Source organism: Vidua macroura, chromosome 15 (assembly GCF_024509145.1).
Source record: "Vidua macroura isolate BioBank_ID:100142 chromosome 15, ASM2450914v1, whole genome shotgun sequence".
Classification (NCBI taxonomy): Eukaryota; Metazoa; Chordata; class Aves; order Passeriformes; family Viduidae; genus Vidua; species Vidua macroura.
The window spans coordinates 19,058,674-19,085,393 of NC_071585.1; the positions used below are offsets into that span (position 1 = coordinate 19,058,674).

General features: G+C 40.5%; 1 protein-coding gene across 1 annotated transcript in view; it reads right to left on the bottom strand.

The window, feature by feature from the left end:
• Positions 1–26,720, bottom strand: part of JAKMIP2 (janus kinase and microtubule interacting protein 2) — a 42,708-nt gene that overhangs the window by 8,487 nt on the left and 7,501 nt on the right. The window contains exons 2-20 of the mRNA XM_053991303.1: positions 20,241–20,504; positions 19,153–19,650; positions 17,740–17,949; positions 16,594–16,692; positions 15,749–15,895; positions 13,836–13,976; positions 12,864–12,920; positions 10,877–10,996; positions 9,258–9,386; positions 8,199–8,282; positions 7,833–7,895; positions 7,566–7,664; positions 6,103–6,201; positions 5,768–5,821; positions 5,015–5,080; positions 4,113–4,181; positions 3,027–3,104; positions 2,206–2,409; positions 233–298 (exon numbers count right to left, since the gene is read on the bottom strand). Of these exons, the coding sequence (XP_053847278.1) occupies positions 233–298; positions 2,206–2,409; positions 3,027–3,104; positions 4,113–4,181; positions 5,015–5,080; positions 5,768–5,821; positions 6,103–6,201; positions 7,566–7,664; positions 7,833–7,895; positions 8,199–8,282; positions 9,258–9,386; positions 10,877–10,996; positions 12,864–12,920; positions 13,836–13,976; positions 15,749–15,895; positions 16,594–16,692; positions 17,740–17,949; positions 19,153–19,650; positions 20,241–20,369 (2,412 nt within the window). The 5' untranslated portion in view covers positions 20,370–20,504. The remainder of the gene's footprint in view (positions 1–232; positions 299–2,205; positions 2,410–3,026; positions 3,105–4,112; positions 4,182–5,014; positions 5,081–5,767; positions 5,822–6,102; positions 6,202–7,565; positions 7,665–7,832; positions 7,896–8,198; positions 8,283–9,257; positions 9,387–10,876; positions 10,997–12,863; positions 12,921–13,835; positions 13,977–15,748; positions 15,896–16,593; positions 16,693–17,739; positions 17,950–19,152; positions 19,651–20,240; positions 20,505–26,720) is intronic.

Genomic DNA, 26,720 nt, shown 5'->3' on the forward strand with positions numbered 1-26,720 from the left:
ACCTAGACACACCCATATCAAACACTCACCATTACATGTTTAATAATGTAATGTACTATTTTAAGATTAAAGTCTGTGTCTACTGACACAAATTGAAAAGAAAGGACAGTGGACCACCACTAACAGGTGCAGCTGACTGAGCAGAACAGAAAGGTCATATAGTTCAAGAGAACTGGATCACTACTTTCAAAACAAAGTTAATCAGTGTGCTTCAAAGGATAACAGAACCAACCTTTTCCTCCAGATCCTTAATTTGTCTCTTTTGGATGTCAGTTTTATCTTCTAAATCTCGGATCCTCTGGAAATCAGAAAAGAAAGCATATACACTAAATTCTCAGTAAATCTATCCTGCTGAATAAGTAGCTTAATATTCCAAGTGCCAAAAGCCTAGAAATCAACAAATCCATCCCTGATTGGCAGGGACAATCTTGTGTCATACTGTGACTCCATCCACTCATCCTGCCAAACCACAGCTTTACCATGTGTGCAACTGCTCAAAATATGACCCTGCATATATGTAACTGGATCCTTAAATGCTGGAAATTAGTATCAATGATTGATCTATTTATTAATCCTGTGTTAAACAGATCAAAAGTATAAGATCATGGTTATAATCTTTAGAATTCTATCACGATTCATTAATATTTTTCACAGTTTGGTGTGTTGAAAGAGGATTAAAGTGTTATTATTATGTCCAAAATGATGAATGTATACAATACTATGAATGTATTGATTCTGTGGTGAGTGACATGTAACTTATAGACAAGGTGTGTATTTTTAGCAGAGCTAGGTACTTTAAGAAAAATTATGTCCATGACAAACTTTTGCCTGCTTGGTAGGAGAGATCCCCCAGAACAGAACTTCTAAGTATAAGAAATGAAGCCTTGAATCTCAGTATCTTTTTTTAAATTAAGTCAGGTCATAAAGCAGCTGTCCAGCAAATAGCAGAAATCCAAAGAGGCAAAGCAGGAAACACCTGAAGGCCTGAGCACCTGGGAACAGGTGACCTGTGACTGTCTTCCTCAATGTCTGGAGATGAGATTACTAGCTTATGGCAGCAAATTCAAATTCTCTGGAACCACAAAATCACAGAATGAGTCAGGTTGGAAGGGACCGCAGCAGTTCACCTGGTCCCACTCTCTGCTCAGGCAGTGTCATCCTAGAGCACATGGCACAGGATTGCATCCAGATGGCCTTGGAATATCTCCAGGGAGGGAAACTACACATCCTCCCTCAGTAATCTGTTCAGAGCTTGGTTACTCACACAATGAAGAAATTCTTTTTCATGTTCAGGTGGAACCTCTCGTACAACAGTTTCTGCCCACAGCCTCCTGTCCTATTGCTTGGCTACCTTCTCCTTCCTTTGCCTCTCAGCCACTTCCAACCGTGCCTGCAACTGAGGCTGGCTCAGAGTCGTTCTGAGAAGCCAAAACTGCTGTGGCAGCATCCCTCAGAGCAGTGTCCCTTGGGGCAGCTGTCATGTTTAAAATCAAGAAGCTTCTCATGCAGCAAAGGCCTGACAACAAAAGGTAAGGGTGGACCCAGTCTCAAGTGCCCAACTCAGAATCAGGCAAGACTGTGAGAACAGAGCCTTCCTGTGAACCAAATCCCCCTAACCACTGGGGATGTGCTTCCTGTCTTACTCCCATAAATGTCTGAGTCAGATCTATTTCATGGTGCAGCTTTCATGTTATTCAATGTGCTGTGACAGTTTGCCATTTTGCTCTGGGACCTCACAGCTTGTAGAGCAGCAAACATCAGTCTTTTAAGGTGAAATGCAGTACCTTATCTCAGCAGTGAAAAGTACCTCCACATGGGAGGGACAAGTAGTATCTGGAAAAACAGACAGCTCTCCTGTGCCATAAGAGCCAGCAGCATTTACTCCGTTTCTCTTGTGCCCAGTCCAGTAACTGGGGATTATAATTTTTGTTACAAAGATAGAACTATGCAGACAGAATTCTTGATGAAAACTTCAGGCTAGAATTTTAATATTCAAAATATGAATTTTTAATATTCAAAAACAATCTTGCACAAGCTAGTATCATGTGTACTTGCACACACAGAAAAGACAAAGTATGAGACAACTCAAAAAGCTAGATGCCAGGCTCCCTCATGGCCTGCAGCTTGCCTAGATTTGAGCTCAGATTGTGTTCTTACACAGAAAGGCTGAGTAGATATCACATGTGTGTGGTTTCTTCTTCTTACCTGATGAGCCTGCTGGAGCAGCTCCATCCTCTCCTGAAGAATCTGGCAATCATATTCTCTGCTTTTCCTCAGCATCTGACGTCTTAGCTTTTCTACTGCTGTCCTCAGCTCTTCCTGCTGTTTTTCAGTGAGTAGTTCCCCAAACTTTATCACTGTTTCTTGCTGCAAAGCATTGTACAAGGTGGCTTCAAGCTCCTGGATCCTCTGGTTAATGCAATACCAAAAGTCAATTAGAGATGAACCATGGTTTAAACTACATTGGAAACTGGGGGATTGGTGGCAGATTCAGACCCCTGCATGAGAGGCAGTCCCTATGCTTAAGTATGCAAAAAGGTGAAAAACTGAACTCAGAAAATGTTCTATGCTCTGAAAAAAGGATAGGAACTTTTCTTTTTAAAATATTTTAATATTAACTTTCATTGATACCCTTCACTTCTAATCTTTTTTATGGAGTTAGAGTTGGATGGAATGTTCCTATCTGAAGTGTAAATTATTTCACCAATTCTAAAATTTCCTCCTGTTGCGCTAAAAAACTCCAGCTGGACAAGCCAATATTAATAAGCAAATAACTGCCTTAAACTGACAAGCATTTCAGACTTCAGGAGATGTGTCTTTTTATGACATGAAAAGGTGAGATATTGTGTTGAAGTTGTGCAGATTGCATGCTAGTACATCAGAAGAATAAGGAAAGAACAAATTAAAAAAAAAAAAAAAAAAAAACAATGCTAACAAAAAACCAAAAATTCCTCCTCATTCAACAAAAGTCTGTGTGCTATTGCAGAGTTGGCCAGTATGTGCTGCTGAATTTCTTTTGTACATACCATGTACGCTTGGTCAAGAGCTTGCTTTCTGTAGTCCAATTCTTCCTCCAAATAACCTTTTATTTTGCAAAATTGCTCCTACAATGAGAATCATTTGGACAGAAAAACAAATTAGTTACTCCAAATACTTTAGGAAGTTTTATCAAATAATTTACAGATATCTGATTCAGCAGGATGAGGAGACTGGTTTTCAACTGATACTCAGTAGAGTTATTAGTATCTGAGTCAGCTAGAAAAGAAGGAAGGACAAATAGCTGTAGATTGCTCTTGCAGGTGAATACATCTGATGTACATGGAACTAAATCCATCCTCTCTGTTGGCTTCAGTGGTATTGCTTGGCATTTCAGTAGTGAAATTTAGGGTGTTCTGTGTGATTTTTCTAGAGATACTTCCTCTGGCATCAGGAATTACTCTTTTTGTGCCTTTTCTTATTTTGGAGGAGGTGTAAATGTGGACTGAAATAAACAGGAACTAACTATACATTCACATTCCTTGGGGGCAGCTGCTGTGCTTTATCTTATCAGTCCACCTTAATCTGAACAGACTTAAGTACAGACATAGCACAGGAACAAAACACAAGCCACTACAGCTGGCTAATTCTTGTAGTTATGTTTGTTCATCTTGTAGGCTACTGCCATTAACTGGAATAAGAACAGGGTAAGGTACTAACTTTACTTAGTATGTAATGAAAGCCAACAGTGTTATTACTCAGTTCAACAATTTCTCACATGCTGGTCCTGACTAAAATGCAGTACAACAGCTGATGTTTAGGCTGTGAATCTTATGAGACAAATAATGCATGAATCTCTGAAAATTATTGAGAAACCTTTGAACCCTCTGTACTTGTTAATAAATAGTCATTCTCCTAGAAAGAGAGAGGAATTTTTTAAACTTTTACTATTTCTGTTACTGTTATTCTGCTGTTGCATGTGAACTGGAGCAGGAACAATTTTTGGATTCACCAATAATCAGAGAAATGCTGCATAGTTCATTTGTCAATACACTTTTCTAGTTATTCTTTGGCATATCAAGTAAGTGTGACACAATCAGTGTCCCTAAAACATGTAATAAGGAAAGTTTTCTTACCATATCACTTTCCAGTTCCATCATCTTCTGATGCAGAGCAGCTTCAGCTCCCTCAATCTGCTGGATCCACTGGAGAGAAAACAATGAGACCTGTAACCTGCTGTGTTTTCTAGCACACAAGCAGTGGCAAGTGGGATATGTACAGCATCTTGTTAGTCTGTTTTTAGCAGCCTATTGCTGCTGGGCTCATCTTAGGCTGTTTGTGACAGAGGCCATGATGTCTGCAGGTAGCACTTGGCAGGGAAGCAAGAAAGAGGATTACCACTGCCAGGTCACCAGAAGATGGAAAAGCAGACACCCTTGGATGGACAAGGAACCCATTTCATTCCACAGATAAAGGCCCACAATGGGGCTACAGAATCTCAAAAATAGCTTAGTTGGCTTTATGGAAGTTCTGTTTGAAGCAGAGGCATTCTTGTGCAGAGTCCTTGGAAACTGTCATGTTGAAAAATTTGTGTGCTGCATTTGAGCCTTAGAAAGCAGTTTTAACTAACCCCCACTTTCTTCTTAATTTTTGAAACAAGAAATGTAGACACATACTTTCAGTGAAATTTTGGCATACAGATGCTTTTGGAAGCTTTAGAAATCTCAGGACTGTAAATCCCAAAGTTTATCTAATTACAGCTTAAATTTCTGATGATTTCTCATTCAGTTTTCAATTGTTTTGTTTCATATTATTTTTATATTTGTAGTTTTTTCTACTGCACAGCTTGGGCCAGCTCAGTTTGTTATTTTTGCTGCTTCAGCAAGCTGTTTGGGACTGTGCTGGCACAGTTTATTTTATTTGGGGAATACTCCCAACAGTAGAAAGTTTAACGATACTGTTAAAAAGTTTAACAGGGCAGAAAATGTGTTAGATGGGGCTTTAGATAACACGTGAGAAAAGCTAGCACACAATTTACCTTTTCTGCCAAGGACAACACCGTGGAAGCCTGAATTATGGCCACTTGTTCTTCATTCCTTAAATTCTGTGAAGAGAAAGACAGGAAAGAGGAAAATTGGCAGGAGTTTCCTTCATGAACAAAGACAATCCAGCCTACAAACCAGGTCCACAGTTTTCAGAGGATCTCTGTAGTACTGAGTATTCAGTTTCCACTGAAATATTCAGAGTCTGTTCACATATTAAGAAGACCACTAGTTTTGCCTTTCTACATGATATGGATTAACTGTATCATTCATTCCTTAAGAGAAATGTAAACTAAATTAGACCCATTTATTTGTCTTCATGCTAGTTTTACAAAGCTGAATTTCCATTAAAGCTTTTGTAAAAATAGTGCTGATCTACATCAGCACGTGATCCTTTGTTTTTATTTCTTATAAACTTCTTTAAGACCTATCTAATGTTGGCCAGAGATCCAGCATCTCTTTTACATGGGCAGCTATGCCCTCTTAGAAAGCCACAGGGAATTTGATAATTCTTGCCTATTTATGAAACTGTTAGAAAGAATCCTAGACCTGATGACGAGTGGTTTACTCAGACTGCCAAACTCCTTCATGTGTTTTCCTGAGTGAATAGGGTACAGTCAGGACCAGTCCCAAATATTGGTGGTATTTGGACATTCTTCCCAGTCTGCTAAACCATATGTAACAGATGCATAATTTAACAAGTATTTTTGAAAACAGTCATAAATAAAATATCTCCCATTTCAACTTACCCCATTATCACCTAGGATGTCTAACTGCTTTATAAGGTCTGGGATGCTGACATCCTGCAAAGAGAGAGTAAGGTAAAGGCCTATGAACTACATGGAAGTCAGCCATTTTGTTTTATCCTCTGGAAATGCCTCACACATTGACTTCAGTTGCCTTTGAACCAGATTTTACCATTATGGAGAGAATTTTGAGTCTAATTGAACTGTGTCTGTCACCACACTCTTACATTTGACCAAATTTAAATACCTGAAGTCTAGTGGAGTTATTTGTAATGGATTATATGGGCAGCACTCACCACTCCTCTAGGGAGAAGCACTGCTTTATACAACTGACCTACCTTAACCCCTTCCTTCATGCAGTAGATCTGTAGAGCACTCACACCATCTGAGAATGGGTGAATCTGGAGATTAAATGGTGGGGATCGTCTCTCTCTTTCCTGAAAATTAATTGAAGAGATTCTAGAGAATCTATTAGAATGAAGGAGATACACATAGAAAATGCCATTGCTGCTGTTGATATCATGCTTGGCTTGCAAAGCCAAGCTCTTCATTCTACAAGCCAAGGAAAGAAACATGTAGACCTAGTCTGAAAAAGTCAGCCAAATGGGATAGGATGCTAAATCCAAGGTAACTGTTTAATAGGAGATTATTAGATAAATTATGTCAATTTGCAAACTGGCTGTGGAAAGGCTGTCACCTAGCTAAGATTCAAGTGATTTGCTTTATTAAGTGTTGAACGGCTCTAAATTGTTGTAAATACTCCCTTTAGAAACAGGTGTTTGACTTCAGACTGTCGGGAGACTCAGAGTACACATTTTCCTCATCCTGGTATGCTGTACATTCTAACATCTGTGGAAAACCATATGTTCAAAAAAACTGATCAACATAGCTATTTATAGGCCTTAATTGATTAAAAATTACAAATATTTGTCCAGTTTTAAAGGACCAGAGACAAGAAAAAAAATTGAAGATGCTATTTCTCATTCCTTTCAGGTATTCAGGCAAGCACAGAAGTAAAGATTAAACTTCACTTTCACACACATTTTTGGTTTATGAACATGTAATTCACTTGATCAGTTCAGCTCCCTGCCATATGAAAACACAGCTGTCAGGCAAAACTGTGGGACAGTTCTATGAAGAAGGGGCAAGTCTGACACAGCATTAAATTATGAGAACCAGAAAAGGCTCTGTGTGGCAGTATTTGCCCTTGAACAGCAACTGAAAAGAACAAATGAAAAATAAACCATCTTATACTGGGAAAGAGAGCAGGTGAAGTTTTGGCTGGCTGGCACTCCAAAGAAGAGTCTGTAACTAGAGGCAGTCTGGGAAGAGGGAGCCTGAGGTCCTGCAGAGGCTTCTGAAGCTCCTGCATCAATGTCCAGTGTCACCTGAGACATTTTGCACCCACTGCAGGTCATGGGAGAGCTGGGCAACAGGGAATGTGTCCAGTGCCTGCAAAAGGAACAGCACCTGCACATGGGCAGACAGGCATCTCCAAGTATTAGAAAAATCATGCCCACAGGTGTGGCAGCTAAGAGGCACACTCATGTTAATCAGCTAAGCTTACCTGTGCACACTGGGCACCTGGCCCAGGCTGAAGTGAACCAGCTGGGTATGGTGCTTACTATTTCCAGGATATTAGAGCTGATATACTTCAGCTCATAATTTAAAATGCTGGGCCTGACTTGTGACTGTTTTATTGCTACAACACTCGTGTAAATCCTTAATTAAAGCTGGTGTCCAGTGCAAGTGCAGTCATTTAATTTTCTACCAGCTCTACTGTAAGAAGCTCATCCATCACCTCCAGCTCAAGGTTGCGGAACTCCAGCAGCTCGTTCTGGTCTCGCGCATCCTGCAGCTCCTGGTGCAGACGGTTGTTTTCTGCTTCCGTTTTCTCTATCTAACAGAAATATGTAAAATTGTGATCTGTGTGACTGTTACAAGAACCATGAAGTATTTGGTGAGTAGTAGTTGAGGTAGCACAGGCTGTGCAAAATCTAAACCCTTAAGATGTTTCACAGGACCCAGATAACCCTTCAGAGTGAACATGCAAACCTTTGGAACGTACCTTGTCTAAAAGCTCTTGGTTCCTCTTAATAAAAAGCTGCTTGTCTTCCACCCAGTGTGAGTCCTGTTGGATGAAGCAGTAGTATTACAGAATAATCAAATTCTATGAGGCTGGGCACATTTATTGAAAATTGGAGCCACAATATTCAGGCTTTAACATCCTACAGGAACAAGCTGTCTTTTACAGAACAACAACATTTTAAGTTTGCCAAGGTGTAGCAAGGCTTCTGAACTTGCCAGATCTGCCTCTTTACTGACTGGCGACATTACATCTCATGGAAGTTTATACTGAAATTATGCTTGGTATTTTGTAAGCAGAGCAGGTAAGATACAAAATAGGGGAAAAAAACACACAAGAATTACTTACCTGCCCTTTCTGAGCCAAAGTTTTCTCCAAATCTTCTATTTTGGCTTTATACCTCTGGACTTCAGCTTGAAGTTGCTCCTGAGCCTGTTGAAATCAAGCACCACATTAAAGAGTAACAAAACCCACAATTAAAAGGAAAACAAAACCATCAGAGCCTAGGTTCATGCTGTCAGTTCCACTGAGTGAGCAACCATTAGAAAGATTCTGACTTGGTGATGTTTTTTGCCACCCCTTAGACTGGCACACAGATTACACAAGGAAACAGAATGGTGGATCAGCCCCAACTACCCAAGGCTGTTCCACCATGGATTGCATTGGAGCAGCAAAACACAAGCTCAGGTACTTGGGGTGCTCTGCTCCAAGACCCTCATATGGGGCAATCCCTAAATTACAAAAAAAGTGCTTAGAAGATCAGAGTGGCAACAGGTAGTGGGAAGAGGCAAATTTAACTGCCAGGGGGTTCTTCAAGAGCTGACTCAACTAAATACTAAACAAACTGATATGATCTCACAGCTAACTGCTTTGAGCAAGAATTTGGGCTGGAGACTGCCTGAGGTTCCTTCCAGCCTGAATGATTCCATAATTTTATTAGAGGGACATTTTTAGCCTTGGAAGGTTTACTGTAGCCTGCATCACATTAAAATTTAAATGTAATTTGCATTTATCTATTAGAAACATTCAATGTTGCTGAAGTTGGTGCAATATGTGCCTTTGAGAAAACCCACAGGCCTTCATTTGCCTTTAAAATCCAACCCCCATCACACCTAGACAAATGATGAGAAAACTCTTGTGATTCTTGTCAGGCTGCAGAGTTGTCTGCTCTGGCATGCCTGCCTGACTGCAGAGTTTTCAGGTTCAGGTGGAGGACAGCTTCCTGTAAACTGAGTGATCGTGTCCATTCTTAATGGTCACTCTTTCAAAATGTACTCATTAAATGAGTGAACAGACATTTCTCAGTGTTATGGGTGCTGTATGTAGCACCATTCCATTGTATGTCCCTTTGAGGGGTTTCTTGTCCTGACAGCAATTAAATACAGTTACTCTCAAACAAATACTGACCCTGGCTTCTCTTTCAGCATCTATAACCCCTCCTGTCTGTTCCTGCAGCAGTGCATACGCTCTCTGCAGGGCCTGGTACTCCTTTGTCAGCTGTCGAAACCGCAGCTCTGACTCTTCTGCTGCTAAACCCTGAAGAATAAGAAGGGACATGTCTAAGTCATGGAGACCAAAGCACTGTCAAAGCAAAGAATGCAAAAGTGATTTGTTAAGCACAGTAGTTGGTTTACAAGTCTTGATTCAAACAGCGTTTTGGATCACAGTGAGCTTGCTGTGATCTGAAATTAAAAAAATGGTGAGATGATACAGCATTTTTATCACAGTATCAGCTGAGTTGGAAGGGACCTACAAGGATCATTGAGTCCACCTCCTGGCCCTGCAAAGTACCATCCCCAAGAATCACTGAGAGTGTTGTTTAAACACTTCTTGAACTCTATCAAGCTTGGTGCTGTGACCACTTCCCTGGGAAGACCATTCCAATGCCCAACCTCACTTTGGGTGAAGAACCTTTTTCTAATATCCAACCTAAACCTCCCCTGAGACAACTTCAGGCCATTCCCTCAGGCCCTGCCACTGGTCACCACAGAGAAGAGATCAGTGTCTGACCCTCCTCCTCCCCTCATGAGGAAGTTGTAGACTGCAATGAGGTCTCCCCTCAGTCTCTTCTCCAGGCTGAATAGACCAAGTGACCTCAGTTGCTCCTTATACAGCTTCCTCTCAAAGCCCTTCACCATCTTTGTTGCTCTCCTCTGAACACTCTCTAGCAATTTAATATTTTTCTTATATTGTGGCATCCAAAACTACACACAATATTCAAGGCGAAACTACCGCAGAGCAGAGCAGAGCAGAGCAGAGCAGAGCAGGCCAACAGGACAATCCCCTCCCTTGACTAGCTGGCAATGCTGGGCCTGATTCCCCCCAGGACATGAGTGCCCCCCCTGGCTGCCAGGGCACCGCTGACTCATATTCAACTTTCTGATAACCTCTGGGTCCCTTTCCAGCATCTCATTCCCCAGTCTGTCTGTAGATCCAGGGTTGCCTCATCTCAGGTGCAGAATCTGGCACTTTCCCTTGTTGAACTTCATCTGGTTGGTGATGGCCCACCCCTCTGATTCGTTGAGGTCTCTCTGCAAAGCCTCCCGGCCTTTGATGGAGTCAACAGCTCCTCCCTATTTTGCATCATCTGAGAACATACTCAGTATCCCTTCCAGTCCCATGTCCAAGTAATTTGTAATGAAATTGGAGAGCACAGGGCTTCAAATGGAGCCATGCAAAACCCCATTAGTGACTGGTCACCAGTATGATGTCATCCCATTCACTATAACTCTTTGATATGTCTTTAAGCTACAAAAAATGTGATTGGTTTGTTTCCTTGAAAGAGGAGAGGAAAAAAAAAAACACCTCGAATTGCAGGGTATTCATACCTATAGACTCTACAGACTATATTGTGGAAGAAACTCTCAGCATTTTAGTATATGAGTAACCAAAATTGAGGTCAAACTTAAAAAGTATCACTCAGTATGCACTATAAAACCCTAAGTGTTCTTGAGAGCCTGACCACTTGTTTTCAAAGTCATCTCTTAAAAACCTGTAACTTGTCTGTGGAAAGAGTCAGATCTTACCTCATCCAGATCATCATCTGGGGTTGCTGGTGTCCTGTCTGTTCTATATGAGGCCACAGAGGATGTTTCAGAGTCCATAGAATCATCATCATACCCAAAAACTGTATCCACCACATGTCTCTATAGAAGGAAAAGCATGATTTCTGAACCTTCATGTAAACTTGTAGCATGTGTTCTAGAGAGCAGCAGAGGGGCGAGTTGCTAGTTACTTAAAAGATGAGGTGTGAAAAGTGAACAGTGGGCTACCCCTGCAATTACCATCTTCAAACAAACTCAAAGGAAACCCATTGAAGATCAGGTCTTGTGCTGGTGGAGAATAAGTTTGCTGAATATTTTTTCTGAGGGTCTGTCTCAGTCTAATTGGAAAACATATTGTGAGCAGCAACATGCCAGAGGAAAAGTCTCTGCCCTTGCGGGAAGGCAGGAGAATTGTTTGTTAACCATGAAGCTCTTCAGAAGACATCTATCAACATGCAAAGTGTAATGTAGTGTGCAAAGGTTACACCATAAGGAGCTGGAAACACATGTAGAATAGGCAGCCCTCCTTCTTCTCTCACAGACACTGCTGATACTTTTAATGTCTGGGTGCTGCTCTTGCTGATATTGCTGTTGGACCATATAAGTGAAAGCTAATCCATAATGCTAATCCAAAACTAACGTGAAGGAACTTTTATTGCATCTTTCCAGGACTACAATAACTGGCACACGTTATAAACAATTGCTCATGCTCCACTGTTTGGTTGTATGTCTGACATCTCGCTATTGCCAATTTCGTAGCTAAATTAAATCAAATGAAAACTGTGAGACATGTCCTGTGAAGACACAGATGCTTGACCCTGCAGCCTTGGTTTCAGGGAACAGATTTGAGAATTTAAATACACAGCTTTATGGGTAATTCTGAAGACAAACTGATCAATGAGCAATTAAGATGCACTTCTTCTTAGCAACATCTTTCACTTTGTTGACAGGTTAAAACCTTGTAAACCTGGAGTTTGAACCACACAAAAAACATGTACCAAAGATGCCAATTAGCTTTTGCACATATTATAATTTTTGCTCATTGTGTTGTCAAGTGAAAACAATTGCCATATTCTCCAATGTTATAGTCTCTAGTTTAGAAATAAAATTTACTGATGAAAATACTATTTGGTCCTTGTTGTGTCTGCTGAACACCACTTCACGACACACATAGAAACAATGTGATGACACAGCTAGGATTTACTGAAATTCCCAGTGTGTAGACAGTGCTGTGTGACTTTCAGAGAACATGGCTGATGCACTAAGGGATGTCCTTGGAGGACTGAGTGCAACCAAGTAACCCATATTTCCACTTTTTGGAGATGGGACGTGAATGCTGCAAACTCATGCTTCACATCTAGCTGATTAAGGACCTATGCAAACTACTCCTGACTACTCCGCTCTAAAATTGTTGTAAATGATACCAGCTTTGGACTTAACCCAATTCATGGTGATTCAAAGGTTAGTCAAAGGCATGTGGAACTGAGCAGGAATGACACAGTATCTCAGGCAGAAATTTCACCTGAAGAATAGAGATGCACAAGGATTTGGCTTTAGCCCATATGTGCTGTGAAAAATAGATTGCAGAAAAAAAATGGGAAGGTCTCTGATAATGTAAATACCTCTCAGCATAACAGACCCTGAGACCAGTACCTATAGAAACCAAATGGAAGGACAATTATTACTACTGGGTGGGGTGGGGGGGTGGGGCTGAGGGCGGGGGGGCCATGGGAAGGACAACAGATAGGACAGGAGCCCCATTTTGCTGAAAATAAAATAGCTGCAGACCCTTAACAGAATTTGAAAGTGGATTTAAAAAGCTCTCCCAAAGTAACTAAGGAATTTATAAACCTAATCACTAAAGCAGATTGTTATAATCCACAAAGCTCTCTTTAATCAGATTGCTAAAGTGGGTTTTCCTACACAGCCTACTTGAACACTGTAAATAAGAAACAATTTTTCATCTTACCTTGATTGGTTTTGAGCTCCTTTTATGCTTTCTCCGACGAATGAGTTTCTCCCTGTCCTAGAAAGTAAGATTTAAAAGTTACTCTCTCTTCTCTTCTTCGCAGCTGACAGATGGCCAAATATATGGAAGAAATAAATAATAGAAGTTCCAGTGACTCTCTCCATATGTTCAAACAGGAATCTGATTCCAGGTAGAAGAGAGGATTCATCTCCAAATCTGTATGTGTGTCAGCTGAAAACCACCTGAAAAAAGCCCTTGTGCATTTGCCTTGAGCAGCTGTCAAACAACAGGAGCTGATGGATTGCCCTCTAAAATCACTGAGAGGCCTGGTGCATGGGTTTGGGCCCTGTACAAGGGGCTGTCTGCCTTCCTTGATGAGGAGATGCTATCTCAAAATCATTAAATGAGGGGAGTGTTGATCTCACCATTCCTAGCAATGAGATCTCAGAAGAGACAACAGCCTGCTTTGGAATCTTTCTCCTTCTCCTCAGTATCATAATGCAAAGTTCACTGACAAAGGAATTGTCAGCATTAAATGACAGAAGAACTGGAAACCCACTGTCTAGCTGTACATGCTTTTCCAGCACAAGATATGGCACTGTGAGTCAGCCTCTTGTTAAGGGGCTCTTAAAAAGCATGGAAGCTTTTTAAGCATGACTTGGTTATAATGGTAATACACCTCTGCACAGCCCCGCCTTGTGAACAAGTAGGTACCTTCCCAAGCTCCACAGCTCTTAGTCTGCATTCCTTTCTGGAGCTCAATTCACAGTGTATTGGTCTGAGTTGTAGGGGCTGATGCTCCACTACAAATTCAGTAAACACATGCACACATGCACACCTACAGCTAAACATCTGCAGATGTTAAAAGTAGGTAAGGTATTAATGCTCAGACCTCTACTTATAAGAAGAAATACTGTCAGTGGTTAGCTGTACACAGCAATCATTCCTAATTTCCTTGTGCTTTGGACATACCCTTGTTAACTCATCAATGATGTTCTGCTGTTCTATAACCTGAAGCTTTAAAAATTCAGTTTCTTGTTCCTCATTAGCCTGATCCAGATCATTGAGAGATCTTAATTTCTTTAGAGGAGGATGTGATGTTATTTTTTCTCTCTGTGTTAAGAAGAAAAGATAAAAGAGATAAAATAAGATTCAGCAATTAAAAGACCACCTTTCAATTAAAAACTAAGCATCACCTTTCATTTAAGCTATACAGATCTTTAAATATGCTTCATCTACACAATTTTTTTATTCATGTCCATCAGCACTTCTTAACAATAAAATAGTACAGCAAGGCTGAGTTCTTCAACCAGAACAACAAACCTTTATCTAATTAGTTACCATGTGAAAATACAGCCTCTACAGCCCTTAAAGGTCAAATACCATAGCTCTTCCTTGGCCATGCATCAAGATGCCCCTACATGTGGCAAATAGAGTTGAACCTGTCCAGTGGGTAGGCAAATAGTATCTACTCTCAAAACCCCATGTCCTTACTGATATTCAGTGTAGGACCACACACAGTGAGGCAATGGACATGTTTTACTCATGTGAAAAACATGCATCCAAGTCACCCCAGGAGGAAAGGCAAAAACTGTGATAACAGTTCTTAATTTTAACCACATGTCAATATCCTGCTTGCTCCTGAGCATATGTGGGAAAGGAGATGGCTAAAACCTGTGAGAATTGCTCTAGCCACTGACAGCTTGTCAACTTTTGTGATTTGGGCATCCATAGTGTGTGAAGAGCAGATGTCAGGGAGCGAACTGAGCACATGTACACTGTGTTCACAGATATGCACCAGTGGTGCTGCCCACTGATGCCTAATGCACACAGATTCCTGAGTCCTTTCTCTTGGCTGTGCGAGACTCCAAGGGACTGTGATCTGCACTACCACAGCTATAGAAGAATAATTCTGACCCATGACACCTGCAATAAGTTTATCTGTCTTCTAGGTGCGGGTAAATTGCAGAGTCTTTAAGTGGATTAACCATGTAATGCTAAAGTCTTTTTTCTGTGGGACAGGAAAGTGAATCTGATTGCCTCCACCTAATCAGCAGGAAAGCTGCTCCCATTGCAGGGCACTTAGCCTGCTCAGGACAGTGGCTATTACAGGTCAGGGCAAGGTCCATGAACACCTTTAGTAAGGGAAGTCGTCTCATTCTGCCAGCTTACATCTGGCAACCCGGAACATCCACCTCCTTTTTCATTAATGCCAAAGCCACATCAGTGCATGTGTAGGAACATAAGGCCTGGGAGCAGACTGATAATCAAGGCAGTCCCATCTGAAGGATATACAGACATAACTGTTTTGACCCCACTTCATATGGCCCTGACATGGGAAATGTATAGCCCTAACCAAATTTAAACACCACCATTCTCCCTTTCCCATATCCACCTACCATGCGTATGTTTTATGGAAAGATTCTATGTGCTTAGTGCCTTACCAGAAGTTTACTTTGTCATCATCAGCTCTAAAAGGAATGTGTACATGACGCAGGAACATCATTCTGGCTGAAAACATCACTCTTAACAGCTTCCTTTTTGAGTTCCAGATAAAAAATAGCCCAGTAGGACATACCTCAATGATACAGCATTTTCCTCTTTTTTTTTTTTTTTTTTGAAATGATTAAAACTCAATATTCTAACTTTGAAAATATAAGACTGTGATTATGCATTCATGTAAATATATTGCCCATGTATGCATAATACATAATGTTATGGTATGTAAATCTATAATATAGACCAAACTATGGCTGTATCTTAGCAATAGTATCACACATTATATAGAAAGCATATTCTCTATTCATATACATCATGCACTATGCAGATGTGGCCACCAACACACAGATCCTCCAGTCATACTCATTTTGCTCTTCAGTACCAACCATTTCTATATTTTCTTTAGTGACTGCTTTGAGTTTATCTTCCATGCGCTGCAAAGACTGCATAAGTTCATCATTTCTCTTCGTGAGGCACTTGTTCTTTTCCAGAAGAGGTTTACATTGTTTCTCAGCTTCTCGGACACGCTTCAACTGAATTATAATAGCAATTAATAATTGTCATGAGAGACACGTGAATATACTTGTAATTTACAGTCTTGACATCTGTTTTGCAATTATGACATAAAGAACACTGAAGCTAGCTAAACTGATATGAAAGGAGTGCATTAAGATTTCTAGCTCAGGAATAAAAAAGCCCATCAAGAGTTCAATTTATGACCCTCATCCTTAAGCAGAAAAGTAGGAATATAAACAGGTTAAATAGCCAGGGTCCTGATTCAACACATAGATATCACCACAGAGTAGACAATCAGATAAAGGGATCAATTCACAGTTGTCAATTCTTCCTAGACTCAGTACTTCACTATTTTCAACCTGGTCAAATACTGTACTACAGACCTAACAGACATTATTTCATTTACAAGGTAAGTCTCACCATGTGCAAGGTAAATCACCAAGCACATGTTGCTTAAAAGAAGGGAACAGAAGCATTCACACAGAATCCTACAAGCCTTGCTGCCTCAACCTCCGCTGTGATTTTGTACTCAGGTAATTTCAATGAAATTACTGCTTTATTCTAGGATAAAAAGTCCTCCTCAGCCTCCTGAGTGATGGGCCTGATGGATGGACAAGGCATATTCATCACCAGCTTTATCCTTGGATCCTCCCCCTCTTTGCCCTTCCCCATGGCTCTCAACCTCCTCTGTCTGCCAGTGCAAAAGCTCACATACCAGCTCGTTTCGTTCATCAACAAGCAACGTGTTCCGGTCTTCCAGCTTCCGTATGGTGGCATTCAGCTCTGCTATCCTCTTCTGGTTTCTGCGCAAGTCCTGTGCATGAGCAGCAATGTCACACAGTTACTGATTCTCTTCAAAATACATGCTTGGGAAAAGAATCCTTAAAAAACACACACCAGTCAACCTAAGCTGTCATCATCAACAAATTATCTTTAGGGACTTTTACAGTACTGAATATGTTAATATGTTGGCAAATATATATATATATATATATATTTATTTTTTTATATATATATATATATATTTATATATATATTTTTATATATATTTATATATATATATTTTTATATATATTTATATATATATATTTTTATATATATATATATATATATATATATATATATATATATATATTTAAGAGGAAGTATCTGGTTTGGGGATACTTTAATTGAAAATTTTAAGCCATTTTAAAAAATTAAGATAAAACAACCAAACAGATGATAAATTTTTATGACAGAGATAAAAAAGCTAAAAGATTCTAATTTTTATTGCCGTTTCCTGTAGATTGCTTCTATTTGCTGAGACACTACCTCAGGTGAAAAAGCCAGGACAACCCTTTCTGTATCAATTACATTTACTTTCTTATTTCTCATTTATATGTTATGTAAACATGCTTTTAAATATACATTGCTTGTGTAAACATCTTCCCGTTTAGTCACACAATGGGTGACTTGTGTGCTTTGTGAATGACACCCAAGGGCTGTCTGTGGGAAACAAAGAGGAGGATCTCCTAAGGGTCTCACAGATTCTCCACACCCAGTGTTTTCCTTGCCCCTCCCTGCTCATCCTTGTAATTCTATCTGGTTTTGAGGATGTATGTTATCCAGGTAGTTAGGTTCATCAATGATTCTGTCAAAAAGGCACTGATTATTTAGGATGTGTTATATTTGTGATTAGAACAGCTGATGAAAAACAGCAGTACAAAGTTTTGTCCAACTAGCATGCCCTCTGAAGACTCTGTGGACATTAACTTGTCTGTAGTGAATGAGTGGGAATGCTTTCCTAGGGCCTGAGAAGGTATGTCAGCAAGAAACACACATCCATGCTACTGTTTTGCAGGGACAAGTAAAACCTGCATACAGGGCTGCTGCAGTGCTCCGAACCATCTCCAGCTCTTCCTGGGATCTCTCTCTTGGGACTGCTCATGTTACACTCTGCCTCCTTCACCAAAAAGAGCTGTTCATCCAGAGCTTCCTTTTGCAGCTGCAGCTTCTGCACATAGCCTGTCTGTGTCTCCAGTTCTTTCTCCAATGAAAATATGATCCTGTCTTTAGCCTTGATCTCATCCATCTGAATGAAAGAAACACCAGAACAATATTACTGTGTGAAGGCAACAGCATTTCTCCAGTTTGTATTGTATGATTTACTTAAGAGCAGCAATCACCCCTCAAATCTGCTCTACCATACTGTACCAGGCCTGTAAAACAACACAGTCTGAGCCATACCCATAATTTGGCACAGGAGCACATTCATTGAGCATTTTGGCAACACAAGAATACACCTCAAGGATGGAGACAGTGAACTGGAGGTGGGGGCGGGGGGTATAATTCTTGACAGTTTAAATTCCCATTTATTTTACTTAATTGCCAATTCTTGAATTCCAGTTTTCAAGCTAAACTTTCTACCATTACAAGCACGTCCAGCTCTCCACATGACAGTGTGGCCTGGTTCTGGCCAGGACAAGGTTAATTTTTGCAATAGCCAGAGGTTATTCTATATCATCTCATGTCATTTTCTGGGGATGGGAGAAGGGCTCCCTTCTGGATGAGGGTAGCATGGCTGTGGTCAGGTCACAGGCTCCATGGTGAGCATTTTGCATGTAAGCCACTCTCCTCCCTCATGTACTTATCTCATTGCTGTTTCCAATCAAGCAGTCTTACTTCAATTCATGATCTCATCTTTACCTTTTGTGCCTTCAATTCTCCTCTCCAGCCCACTGAGGGAATGGGGAATGAGCAAGTGTCAGCACAGTTTGGAAAGTCTAAGTGGGAGCAAAATTGTGAAGTTTCTAAACCACAACAAAGGGAAACAATGCAACCTGCACCTTTTCTGGTGTGGGCTTCTTTTTGTCCATTTTCCACAGTAATTACTGAAGGCCCCACCAAGGCCAACCCAAAAGATATCTCCTCTCCTGCCATGGTTTATTGTGTTTAGGATACCATAACACAGGCTGGAGAAATCAAAAAACTGCAAATGCAGACGCAAATGCTCTTTATGTAACCCTTTGCACCTTGCACATATTAACAAATCAGAGAGCCAAATCCTTATGGATTAGGCCAATCACTCTCCTAATTTAAGCTGTTAACTGCCGTAACAGTGTTATAGCTGACTCACTGTGATCTATTTATTCCTGACAAATGACAATGAGAAATCTGTAATACTTTTTCAAAGTGAGTTGCATTGCAGAGATCTGTTACGCAGAAAAAGCTAAGAGACACAAAAGTCAAGCTCGGTGCAGCCTAAGAGAACACGTGAACTGTTTTGATTACTGACCAGGCGTCGAATATCCCTTTCACTCTCCCATTTGATCTTGGAAATGGCCTCTTGGTGGGACTGATGCTCACTCCGGAGATCGCCTGCCTTGATCTTGTCGGCCTGGATCATATTGTTAAGGGCCTCATCTACCTGCTTTTTGGCAGACTTCAGTTCAGTAATTTCCTGCAGAAGCTTAAGGCGCTCAGAGTCAAACTGTTTCCTGGCCTCTTCCCGAGCCTCAATAGTCAGCGCTGTCCGTACTTTGTCACTGCTCCCATCCCGCAGTGCGCACAGCGCCGATTTCAGGCGCTGGATTTCACTGTCTCGGACTTTCACCATTCTGGTCATCTCCTGCTCGTGCTGCTTGATGAGGTTCTCCCTCACAGCCTGCAGCTCCTTCATTTTCTCCTCATGGAGTTTGGCTTTTAGCTCTGTGATCTGCACGGTCTGCTTGCGTTGCTCCACTTCACGGATACGCTTCGTTTCTTGAGTCTTTTCTCTTTCAAGTTTAGCAACCTACATTGGGATAAAATGAAAGTCATCTGCTGCGAACGTAACATTATCAAAACAAGCCCACCCAGACATATCCATGTCAAATTGAGAAAAAACCCTGCTGAGACCCCAGACAATCCTCCATACTCCTATAACAAAATATAGGCCAGCTCCTGAGGTATTCACATAGATTGCACTGTCTTTACTCAAACAAAAACCCTATCTTCTCCAGGTGTCCTGCCTCACACAATGATGCTACATGTACTTTTCATATTTCCTTACAAAATAAGACTCCGTATATATGTGTGCATTTGTCTAAAAGTTTTTTAACCCAGCAGTCAAATTCACCAGAAAATCGGAGGTCTCAGAAAAAGCAAAATTCCTACAACTTTCACATACTGCTTCATTTGAGGGCCAGAGATTTCTCCAACTTGTAGCTCAGTAAAATGGAGTCTTTTCCATGGAAGCCATCAGCAAATGTTGCAAGTTGGGAAAGAATCAGACCAATTTTTTAGGAGAGTTGTGTGGCCTCTGTTGAATTCTGTGCTACTATTTTTTCCAAGTGTTTGACTTTTACAGCAGACACTTTTATTTAAAACCAAACTCTCTCTCACCTTAGATTTCTCCTGATGCAGCTCAATTTGAATGTCTGTTAGCTTAGTCCTGAGTTCCTCATTGGCAGCCTGTAGGGCAACAATCAGCGCCTCAGGCTTTTCGCCCTTGCTCCGTCCTTTTTTTGACATGGTTTTTTATCAGAGAGTCCACGTGTTTATTTCAAATATGGATTGCCATCTTTTCCTGTTCCTTTCAGTGTCAGTTAGTTCAGCAACTACTGCGTGACATTCCTTAAGGTCCTAGACTCAGCTGCTTTGGAAGCCCTGTGAGAAATAAGACATACTATTATCTGGACAGCTCACATGCTGACAGAACACAACAGAGCGGTCCCATCTCCAAACACTGCAATCTTTGTCTGAAAATCTACAAGGCAAATCCCAGCACAATTATGCTTCTGAACACCACCCTGGCACACTTGTGGGAATTCCATGTTTGCCCTTTTCTGTTCTCAGAAAGGGGCGCTATGCATTGAAGACAGGTGTTCATTTACCATAAAGATTTGTGCTATTGACAGTACGGGACTGGAAGGGACAGGTGATTTACTCCAATTCTTGCAGTCTGAGGTAACCACAAACCAGACTCTTTAGTCTCAAGGATCTACCAAAAATATCATTCTCATCCCCTTCCCAACCCCTGATGCTCTTCCAGATCCTGTGCCAAACTCAAAGACTCTCCACAACACTGCTACCATCTGCCACAAGAGGAAAAGTCAAGTGAAGTCCTCAACCAGCATTCCAGGTCTCTGAAGAAGCAGAAAACGAATAACATGCAAGGGCCTGTTCAGACTAGAAATTGTCCCCATGGAGTAAGAAATGAGTGCCTATGCCTTTTGGAGGATAAAGATCCTAATTTACAAATGAGGCAAGAAATGACAATATCACACTGTAATCTACCAATTGGGGTTTTAACATCTGGTTATTAACAGTATAAAATTAAATTCTGGACAAACATCATCATTATCCCTGTATTCATTTTAATTTTATAGCATTATTATTCCCCTTTGTGGCCACTAGCTGAGAGAATGTTTGGAGATCTGGTATATCAGTTTGGAGATGGGCAAAGCACTGAAACATTAAGACTGCAAAGAACGGGACAGAGCACAGTGTAGTGGTAGTGGTGAAACTTTCCAGCAATAATGATTAGTGCTCCGGTGCTAGATTCCAGGCAAGCTTTCCACCGTTATTGTCAGGTTGCACATTAATTTTTTATATTTTATTTGCTTTAGGTACAAAACATAGGCAGAATTATAATCTCCCATGTTAAAACAGAAGTATAGAGACTGCCAAATATGAAAGACTGTTTAACTCAAAAAAAAACTTGCACGCATCAGTAGAAGGAAGGACAAGAAAAGTACTTAATGTCCCTGTGTTCCAAGAGGGAATTTTGAGGCTGTTTCAGTAAGTCCAACCAAACGGTCATCTGAAGGCATTTCCTGCAGCACTTTACTCACCCCTGTTCTTTTATAGAGTGTTACAATGACAGCATCAGGACATTTTTACAGCAGCTTAATACTAAGGCTGATAGAGAAAGATCACTTGCGAGCTGTAGGCCACTTTCCCTGTCATGTTCCAGCTGTGAAGTGCTGTTTGTACAACCGAGAGCATCCACAAACCTTGTTTAGGCAGAAAAGCATATGGAATTTGCCATCAGTATCATAAAGCAGGCAAAGTACAGTAACAAATCTCTTGTTATGTATGGTGATACAGTCAGTAGGGAAACTCGGACGCCTTTCAGAACAAAAGGTTCTGTTTCAGCAATAGTATTTCCATTCAAAGTCAGAGGAGCAATCTCACACACTAAAAAGTTCTCAAAATTAAGGCTGCCCCAGTTAGTTATTACATACCATAGAGGTATAAGCAAAACTTTTAGATGTAGTCTCTGCCCCAACAATCTACAACTTGTTCAAATATCCACTGCACTTACTGTGAACCAAGTACTTTCCAAAACACAGAGAAACCTGTCCCTTTTCTAACACCAGATGCTGCTGTCCATTTTGACTGCATACCATGCTTCTGTACCACAGCCATCACAATCCTTTACTCTTAATGCATCTCCCAGCAGGCCTCATTACAGAAGAATATGCATATAGCTGTACATTTATAGCAAGCAGAAAGACTGCTAATTATGCAACAGCTGCCCAATATGAGAACCACCAAATGCAAGAGGCATCTGAAATAGCAAAATTCATAGAAACACTTGTGCGAAATAACTTTACAGGAGAACCACTGCAAACTGGTTCCAGCCTCATAAGAAGTTCCAATCTTATAGAATAGATATCCAATTGCCTACCCAAGTACAGTTTAAAAAAAACATACTTGAAATATGAAAAAATGCCTGCAGCTGAAAACCACTTTACCAGTCTGTACAGTGCTAAAGTGAAAGGGAACTTTGCCATTGACTGGAACAGGAGCAGAAACAGGAGACCAACATGCCTGCCGTGGTACTCAAATCCATAAAACGTACTTAGAGATGAGCCTGGGGATTCAGAAAAAAAGAAGGAAACAGAATTCCATTATCTCTTAGAATCTTAATCAGCCATACTGCCTTTCATCTTGATGAGTGAATAAATTAATGTACGCATGCTTCTTCTTGCTTTTAACAATGCCCCATAATTCTACCAGAATGCTGCAGTGATGGGTATTTAGGATGGGCTGAGAATTCATAGCTCTGATCTGACTAAGAACACTTCAACAGTGTTAAGCAGTATCCAGAGTATTCATATAACACATCTTAATTTTCTTTCCCAAGAAAGATCCAGAGAAGCACCATTTAGCCTAATTAACTTTTAAATATGAAATAAGGTTTAAAGTAAAGCATAACTGAACAGTTCCCTTTGTTGCATAGGTGCTATCTGCTCTAGGTGCTTGCTGAAGATGGGCACAAGTACCCAACTCTCATCTCTGCTGAGTAACCTCTCTGGTTTGGATGCTTGGGCTCTTTTCAGTGTCACTCCAGCTCTCTTTACCACAGACTTGGATGTTAAAAGACACATACTGTAATCATAGGTATGTGGCATACTAGACTGAGATTCAAATGGAAATAACTTGGACTACAGTAGGCAAGACTCTGTGCAGGACAAGCTGGAGAGAAGAATAGAAAATATTCACTGACAGATGTTGCCTGATGACAGTTCAAAGTGGTGATTTACCAGACCAAGGCACAGGTCTCTAGAACACCTCGGGTTATTGTGAAAATCAAGAACAGACTCAGCAGTCTTTCTTTTTCCAAACAGGAAGCAGGTGTCTGAGCTAAGAGATTAATGGAGTACCTTTTGAGTCAAAGCAGAGGAAGGGAAATAAATGTTGCCCACACAAAGTGAAGTGTACCTTGGCTGAATAGTTGGTGCAGGCTGCTACATAATGGCTGAACTTTGTAGTTGAGAAATGTTTGTTTGTGGGATGAAAGTCTACCAAGGGAAAGGGAAAGATCAGGCTTGTATTTTTGTTCCCAAATCTAACAACTTTTTACTTTATTTTCCTAATCAATATTATTTACTTCTTTATCCCCCCAAAGACTTTGGTGTCATCAATAAAGAAAAGACAATTTTCTGCACAACACATGAAGGTTTTTGCAGAGCCCCGTAAGTTCGCAATATCACCCGACTAACCAGAGGGTTGCATCTCTCCCTAAAATTGTACTGGCCCTATTGAGTCTGAAGGCGTCATATTATACACCAGATCATAATTAAGACTAAGACAAATCTGTTCTGTGTAGTTTCTAAATCTCTTCCTTTCTCAGCATTAAAAAAATTAGAAAGTGCTGCAGGCTAGGGGGAAGGAAGAAAAGAGGTAGAATCTAAGTAGATTTCAATACAGTCCCCAAATCTAGAGCTGGTTTAATAAAAGTCATAATTTGTATAGTGTGAAAAATCTTGTAAGTTAAGAATTTTCCTGCCTAACAGAAAATAAATTGAAACCTTGATATTTTTATTTTGGAAATATTGGAAGTGCCTTATTAAAATGCCCTGCTATTGAGAAATCAATCCATCATTGCTGAGAATATTATTTTGATTTGTATGTTGTCACACTTAAAAATGAAACAGCTGTGCCAAAACCAAGCAACTCCTTCAAACCATACACTAATTAAACACTGTTGAAAATGGCAGCCAAACTATTGCTTCAGTTCACACCACCTGTGAGTTTTGTCAAGATTTATTTACTAATACTGACATCAACTGGCTGTCTGGTAGGAGTGCTTTTACAGCATAAAGGAAAAGATCATAATCAATAGCAGCCACTCTTCCCCTACATCCATTCTCAAACTGACCTACACAATTGCAAGTCAAACTTGCTGCTCCCATGATAAAAGAAAGCAGCCTGAAGAAGCTGCAAACCCTTGTCGGATTGGATTCTGTCGGTCAACGTTGCCAAACATACATTTATAACCACATCACTGCATGCTAACTCTGGAAAAGATTCTGCCTCTCTACGTTATTGTCTATCCAGTCCCTAGCCAGATTTGGATTTTGTGACCTGAGTGAACCTCAGCTGGGGTTCCAGACCTCACTGGCTTTTCTGTAAAGTGCTAATGTTCCCCTTGTAGCAACAGAGTAAGGTGCACAAAGTAAATCTGCTCACCGTTCAAACTACTACACTTGATTCTGTGAGACTTATCAGAAAGAACAAAGCATCAATGGTCTCAAGTCTTCCAGAGCAGGGAGGCAGTTTCAGACAACATAAAACCAAGCAAACTATGCAGTTCTGCCCAACTGACAATCACTTCTTACCAGTGTGTAAAAGTTAACAGCCCAGTGAACTAATACATATAACCTGTTCTATCAACAATGAGAAACAGGGCACATGCCAAGTTTGCTTACTTATTCCCAGTATTTGATAGTCTTCTTCCACGGAAGTCCCTATTACAGGGAAGAACGTACTTCAGGAAGGATGCTCGTACAAGCACCAGCTCATCTGTATGTCAATTTCAAGGATCAATTGATCACCTCAGAGCATCTCTTACTGACTCCTCCAAAATCTGCAGACCCAGGAGGAAGTTTACAGGAATAACATAACACCTAAAGTGTTAGGGAGGGACTATCAGAAATTTTTGAATTGTCTATTTGTGCGATCATTTATGTTCTGCTAAAGAGGAACTTGCCACATGATCAAATAATTTTATCGCCAATGAACAAGGTGTGTATAGCTAAAATTGCAATTAAAAGAAAGTGACTTTTATTTTACTTGCCCACAGGAAAGCTCTGCCTCCACCTGAGCTCACACCAAGGGTCATACTTTAATTTCAGTTATAATTTTCTGCTTTCTGAGGGCAAGAGCAGATAGAAACCCTAACTCATACATGTGTTGCTCCTAACACCTTGATCTCAGACACTCAGTTCTGCTCAAGGAGTGGCTCCACTGTGAAGTGGATTTACCTATGTGAACAAGAAAAAACTCTGATCTAAACTTGTTTTTCTCTGAGCCCAGAGCCAGCATTTCAGCTCTTGCCAAGACAACAATTAACATGCTAATTTGGAACCCCACTGACCCAACTCTCCATCAGAAAAGAGTGCTGTGATTCAGGCTAGGTAACCCTAACATGAGGGGGTGCTCCAAATCACAACTGCTGATCCAAGCACCCTGGCTCTAGATCCCAATCCTGATTCTAGAACCAGAACTTCAGAATGTGGCAAGCATGATGAGAGTATTATGAGAAGTTTTATCATCCTTGGCAAATCCTCATGACCTTTCTGAGCTTCACCATCTCTGCCAACAATCTGCAACAATTCTGAGAGAGGCATTTTCTATTCCCACAAAATGGTGAAAATCCCTTGGAACTAAAGGAGCAGTTAAGAGTGCTTACATGCTGGAAATTCCAGTAGCCAGACTGGATTCATGCTTGTTCACTGATCCGGTCTTAGGCAATACTTTAAAGAAATAGTATTTCCACATAAGGTAATTCCCATTACTGCACCACTCTGTTAGCTACAATGGGAACACTGGCCATACACAACTCCCTGTGCCTCCAAAATTTGTCTCATCTGCCTAGTGGGATTTGAATGAATCCTAAATTAAGTCTTTGCTTTGGATTTTATTTACCAGGTTTCATCTATGTTTTGCATTTTTTCATAATAAAATTCAACCCTTAATTATTGCATACCATCCTGTGTGTGTTACGACACATAACAAAATACATAACTAATGAAAACTGTGATTAAAAGCATGAGTTACATTATTTTAGTATTACATTATAATTCAGCATGTCAACATCAACCCAAAAACTCAGCTCAGACTTGACAAACAGCTCTTCAGGACAAATCATAACCACCCTCTGATTTTCACTGCACAAAAATCACTGTATTGTAGTTACATTACTATTCAATACCATAATAATTTTCAGGAATATTAAAATACCTTCTGAACTGAGCTCACAATATGCCTTGGATATGAGGCTCTACACAAGGAATACGGGATGAATCTGGTGCTGCTAGGCTGCTCATGCTAAAATTACCATTGGCCCTTGCTCTAAAACATGAACCAAAA